This window comes from Echinops telfairi, unplaced genomic scaffold (assembly GCF_000313985.2).
Source record: "Echinops telfairi isolate 266 unplaced genomic scaffold, ASM31398v2 ScPeMD7_7425;HRSCAF=8463, whole genome shotgun sequence".
Taxonomy (NCBI): Eukaryota; Metazoa; Chordata; class Mammalia; order Afrosoricida; family Tenrecidae; genus Echinops; species Echinops telfairi.
The window spans coordinates 869,919-875,551 of record NW_022111325.1 but is presented as its reverse complement, the minus strand read 5'-3'; the positions used below and the strand labels follow the sequence as shown (position 1 = coordinate 875,551).

The window sequence follows — 5,633 nt, the reverse complement described above, 5'->3', positions numbered from 1 at the left end:
GGGTGGGGCGGGGGCCAGGTACGGAAGGCCTCACCCACAGCACCAGGGTGTTCATGAGGCGGTCGATGCTCGTTCTCTTGAACTTCGTCCTGCCGCTGTTCTGCATCAGCTTGGTGTCGGGGCCTGGGGAAGAAAAGAAAGGGTTGGGGAAGCCAGACGTGGAATCTGGCCCCTGCGTCCAGGCGGCAGGTCATCAGGGTGGGGCAGGGACACTGGCCAACAGGAGGTCTGTCTTCAGAGCCGCCACAGGTCCCCCTCACACTCTCTATCCATGCAGCCAGCCGCCTCCAGCACTCCCATCCCCACCCCCAGCCCTGCTCCCTCACCAGCGAAGATAACCAGGCCGAAGCACCACTCGGTGTTCCGCAGCACGCAGCCCCGCAGCAGCATGTTCTGGTTGCTCAGGGGGAACTTGTTCTCCTTCCAGTACAGGGCCCCGCTGAACTTGTCCAGCTTGTTGTTGGGCGGTTCACAGATCACTTCGCCTGCAAGGGAGAGAGCAGCCCCCGCTCAAGGTCCCAGAGTCCCTGGGCAGTGCAAACAATTCAGCATTTCATCCTGGCCGGAAGGTTGGCAAGCCCAACTCATGCAGAGGGTACCTGGGATGACTGGTTATCTGTCTGCTTCCAAAGGGTCACAGCTTTGGGAACCCTCCACACGCACCACGCACGCGCCCACAGTGGCCACGAGCCACAACTGCCTCAACGGGGAGGCACAGTAACAAGAGCAGCTCAAGATCTAGTTCACAACTTGACCCACAAGACAGAGAGAAAGCAGCTCAGTGAGGGAGGAGGTGAGCGGACAGGAAGCCCTCCCACAGGAAGCCCTCCCACAGGAAGCCCTCCCACGCGCTATGGGCGACCGTGAACTGCAGCAACTTTCTGGGAAAAGGAGGAGGCCAGTGTGAACTGTGATCAAAAGTATACGTGAGTCTCAGACTGAGTAACGCCACTTTTAAGGCTCTCTAATGCAGAAATCATAGCACAGATCCCTGAGATTACGTATACATATCTCCTTTGAAACATGTATGTATCCTTTGAGAAACAGAAGGCTGACAACAACTGAATGGTCAGGGAATAAATGAATGAATTACGCTACATTGACTCTATCCAACCTAGTTCATCTGCTTTAAAATCTGAGGCCAGTTTCTTTATACAAGGGGGCTTCAAAAAGTCTGTGTTGGGGAAAAAGTAAAAATAAGGGAAAGCGCATGGAATTTTCCCAGAGCCTTTTTGAAGCCCCCTCATATAGTGGTCTGATACCAGTGGTCCCTGACAGGTATCAAAGGCAGAAACTGTAGAACGTTTGCTACAGTGTAATCCCACTGACTTATGGTTACATGTATTTGTCTAAACAGAGAGAGAGAAGTGGATGCCAGTGGGGTTTCTCCTGGAGGATGGAACTGGAACGGAAAGGGCAGGAAGGGCTGTTAACATTTTCTGATACTTTTAGTGTCTCCATCAATAAACAAATGCAATAAACTAGATGGCTTTGCACACACACAGCAAGTGGGAGCTGTCTGACACGCAGGTCCCTCGTAATGACCATCATCCCAAAAGCCAACGGAAACCACTCTGACAGCCCCACAGCGGCTTGTCCCGGTTGCTCAGGGGGAACCTGTTCTCCTTCCACAGAGGGTCCCACCGAACTTGTCCAGCTTGATGTTGGGACACGGACAGGTCCTCCTGCCCATCCCACCCCACCCCAAATTCCAAGACCCTGCATGACCAGAGCCAAAGAAGCCCACAGGAAAAGGTGCCATTGAAACCCCAAACACAGCCCAGCCCCATCACCTGAAGACTGCTTCCCCAAGGGCGACTCACCGTCAAACTTGGCGAGCTTACTGATGTCCCCCAGTTCCGAGGTGACGGGAATCGCCTGGCGCACTTTCATGTTGGTCTCTCTGGAAAGACAGTGGCCCCAGCCTCGGCTCCCTTCCCTTCCTCTGGTTCTGCCCAGGGCACTGCACCCCGGGGTACGACACCCCCAGGCCCAAGCCACTTACCCGTCGAGCTCTGCTGTTTCTATGTAACACAGCCCATGGGGCTCACTGCTGGACAGCAAGAGGAGGTCCGCCTAGAGAGAGACTCTGCTGAGGGCGTCCAAGGCCCGCTCTCCACCCCAACCGCCCCTGTCACGAGCTCCTCTTCTGCTCGGCACTCTTGATTTGTGGAGTTCCAAGCCCAAGAATGGGTACGAAGGGGCCAGTCCCAGGCTTAGCAACAGGACCCACCATCCCCCAGTCAAGAGCCTAGCTAGCCTAGCCTTCCACGGCGTCTAATGAGGGAAGACTCATCTCTTTCTACCAAAGAGGAGCAGCAGCCCCGGAGGCCCTAGTGGGGCACCTTGTCCCTTACCGCCACAAACTGGTTATTTTCAAGCTTGATAATATCACCAACACAGACATTCATCCATTGCTCTTGCTGGAGGCTGGGGCAAGGAGGAGATAGGGAAGAGGCGGTCAGTAGCTGGACAGGCTCCCAGCTTAGCCAACTCTTCCCCAGAGCCCGCAGCCCCCACCGGGCACTCACATTCCATTGATGAGCACCTGAGACTGACGGTTATTCACCTGGTTATCACTCTTATGGCGGAACTGGAAGGAAGGACAGGGGGATAATCAGAATGGTGCCTATGCCCACTCCAGGGCAGGTGAGATGACCAGCGGAACCCAGAACATTCTGGGAAATGTCTTCTATACACCCGCTCCTCGCAGACACACTGCTTCCTCCCTGACTGACCCACGTGGCCACCCTTGCCCCGCTAGCCAAGATGCTGGGGCTCTAGCTGGACAAGGCGAAGGATGTCCAGGTCACCATGGAAACTGCTGGGTGGAGAACTGGGGGATGGCAAAGTGAAGGAAGAAGACTAAGAACCACTCACATAGTCATCAGTGGCATCTTTGACAGCTGTGATGGCGAGGACAAGGACCAAAGGCACAATGGTGGTGAACCAGGACAGGGAAGAGATCTGGGGGATCAGCTGAAAGGAGGAAAGAGAAGGCAGGCCTCTGAGTCCTCACGCTCGGCCTACTTTATCCCTGGCTTTCTTCACTTCAGCGAGCTACCAGGGGTCTACCGTGTATCACTCACCTGCAGGATGAGAAGGAACAGGAAGTACGTGTTGGCAACTTCCTGAAACTGCTCAAAGAGGTTGACAGGCAGGAAGGTGAGAATGTTGTACTTGGAAGTCTGGATGCAGTTACTCTGTGCGGTGAGAAAGAAGACAGAGAGACAGCCTCGAACCTCAACCCAGAACCACATGACGGCTGCCGGCGCCACCTGGGAAAGAGCCCTGGTGGGGTCGTGGCAATGCCATTGGGCTGCTAACCACAATGCCAGCCGTTTGAAGCCAGCAACCACTCAGAGGTAGAAAGATGGGGCTTTCTACTCCCATGAAGAGTTACTGTCACAGAAACCCACAGGGGGCAGTTCTACCCTGTCCAGTAGGGTTGCTGTGAGTCAGCATCGCTTCCAAGGGCAATGAGTATTCCATCTGGTGGCACTGCCAAGTGAGCATTGAACTGTGAAGGTCAGTGGTTCGAACCCACCACCTATTCCTCAGGAGAAAGATGAAGCTGTCTGCAACCACAAAGATTTCCAGCCTCAGAAACCCAAAGGGGCAACTCTACTCTTTCCTGTAGGGGTACTATGAATCAAAACGGAATCCTTGGCAGTGAGTGTGGTTTATCCTATCTTTAGGAGCCCTGGTAGCACTATCAAGTAATTGTTGGTCTGCTAAGCACATGGTCAGAGGTTCAAATACACCATTCGCTCCTCGGGAGAAAGATGAGGCTGTCTGCTCCCATAAAGATGGCTCATCTTAGGAACACTGTAGCAGGTTGTGATGCACTGATGAAACAAAAAGCGATGGCAATGGATTTTTGTTTCATCTTTGCCCTTTTCCAAACCTCTGCCCCAGTGCAGCACCAGCATGGGGGGCGTGGGGGGGATCTCCTAGGGTCGAAGTACAAGTAGGGTGCTTCCAGGTGCAGGTGGATGTACATGTAGCAGAGCCACAGATGGAGGATGGCTCCAGAGGGTCCCCTCCCCTCCCAGTCTCAACCAGGGATGGCTCCTGCCCTGTCCCCTCTGTGGCCCAGGGAGAGGGAGCAGGTGGTGTGAAGCTTACCGCATACTGGAATTTCTCATTGTATTCCCGGTCATTGGCCCTCGCCCTCCTTTCTTCTTCTGCAACAGAACGAGCATGCCCTCAGGAGCCGTGCCCGTGTCCTCTTCCCGGCAGGGGAAGGAGTCAGAGGCAAGGCCCAGAGGGTCACTCGCCCAGCTTTCACAGCCAGCCTGCGCGCACGATAGTCACAGGGCACAGGTGCGCCCTCCTCACTAACAAGCGGCAAGGGCTTCTACGGGAAGCATTTGGTTCCTCTCCCAGCCTTTGGGAGCCTCGGCCATTCAGTGTCCTGGGAAACCCCAAATGCTTTTACTGCCATTGTTAAAGCGATCTTCGTCATATAAGTGCAGACAGCACAAGGCTTCCTGCCCCATTGGGGCCCATGAGCATCTAGCATGGCACTGCCTGCCCCTTAACCTGGGGGACAGGGGTGGCAAGGAGGGTCACCATGCCCTGGAGGTACTTTGCGGCAGTACCCTAGCCCCACATGCAACTGGGCCCCCCCTTCCCCCAGGAGCCTCTGCTTGTCACATGTCACTGGCAGCAGCTTCTGACTGGTCCACAATGACATCATCTTTTTCCAAAGCCCGTCTTCAAGTAGAAGGGGGGTTAGGGATGTGGGTCATGCAGAGAGGACGGAATGGGATGGAATTTAAACAGTTGCTCCTTTACTGTAACCTTCCCTGCACTTGGAGAGGAGACGTTCTTCCCCTCAACAGTACTTTTGTCAGATGGACACTGAGCCCCTGCTAGCCCTACGCTGATACCCTGAACCTCCTTGGCCCTGATGTGCAAACGCCAAGTTCAAGTCCCACACCGGGAGCTGTCCTAGGAAGGTTTCCCAGCCCATGTCCAGGGGTCACTGTGACCTCTGACTGGAACAGGGAGGGTGCCTTGGTTAGGCAGGAAACATAACACCTTAGCCCGGGAGTGCAGGGTGCCGGTGCTGACCCCTGCCCATGCCACGCAGACCCCCAGCCCTTCCCAGAGCACACTGCAGTGGGTGACAAATGCTCTGTCCCACGGAGCACCCCTTCCTGAGTAACCACTCTAGTCCCAGAAACTTCTCCAGGGGCTGAGTCCTCTGCGCAGTCACCAAAAACCATGCAAAAGAGGGTGGGGGCCCAGACTCGCTGGGTCTGGAAAGGTGATGGGAAGGGTGGGGGAAGGCATAGGGGAAGCAGATTGGGGCAAGGGGGAGGATCACGGGTGCGGGAGAGCTGTCAGGCACTGTCTCCCGTTACCTGTCCCCCAAGAGGGCTTCTTTCGGCTCCACGAGGGGGGTGCCCCGGCCCGGGCCCACTTCTCGGGCATCTCCTTGGGGACCGTCATGATCCCGGTTTGAGCAGGAGATGGTGGGCTGTCTGCCTGTCCTTGACCTCAGTGGCACTGAGTGGATAGCCCCCCGGGGAGGCAGAGGGGCTGCGGCCCTGCAGAGGGGAGCCCCGGCCGTGGGACACATGCCCCACGGGCAGCCCGGGCCATCCTCCCAGCTGCCTGCTCCC

At 56.0% G+C, this 5,633-nt stretch overlaps 1 protein-coding gene across 1 annotated transcript in view; it reads right to left on the bottom strand.

Moving 5' to 3' along the window:
- ATP8B2 (ATPase phospholipid transporting 8B2) overlaps positions 1–5,587 on the bottom strand; it is a 19,448-nt gene extending 13,861 nt beyond the window's left edge. The window contains exons 1-10 of the mRNA XM_004714648.2: positions 5,373–5,587; positions 4,129–4,187; positions 3,090–3,203; positions 2,881–2,979; positions 2,532–2,593; positions 2,358–2,430; positions 2,006–2,076; positions 1,824–1,903; positions 327–485; positions 35–123 (exon numbers count right to left, since the gene is read on the bottom strand). Coding sequence (XP_004714705.1) covers positions 35–123; positions 327–485; positions 1,824–1,903; positions 2,006–2,076; positions 2,358–2,430; positions 2,532–2,593; positions 2,881–2,979; positions 3,090–3,203; positions 4,129–4,187; positions 5,373–5,460 — 894 coding nt within the window. The 5' untranslated portion in view covers positions 5,461–5,587. The remainder of the gene's footprint in view (positions 1–34; positions 124–326; positions 486–1,823; positions 1,904–2,005; positions 2,077–2,357; positions 2,431–2,531; positions 2,594–2,880; positions 2,980–3,089; positions 3,204–4,128; positions 4,188–5,372) is intronic.
- Positions 5,588–5,633: the final 46 nt, after the last annotated feature.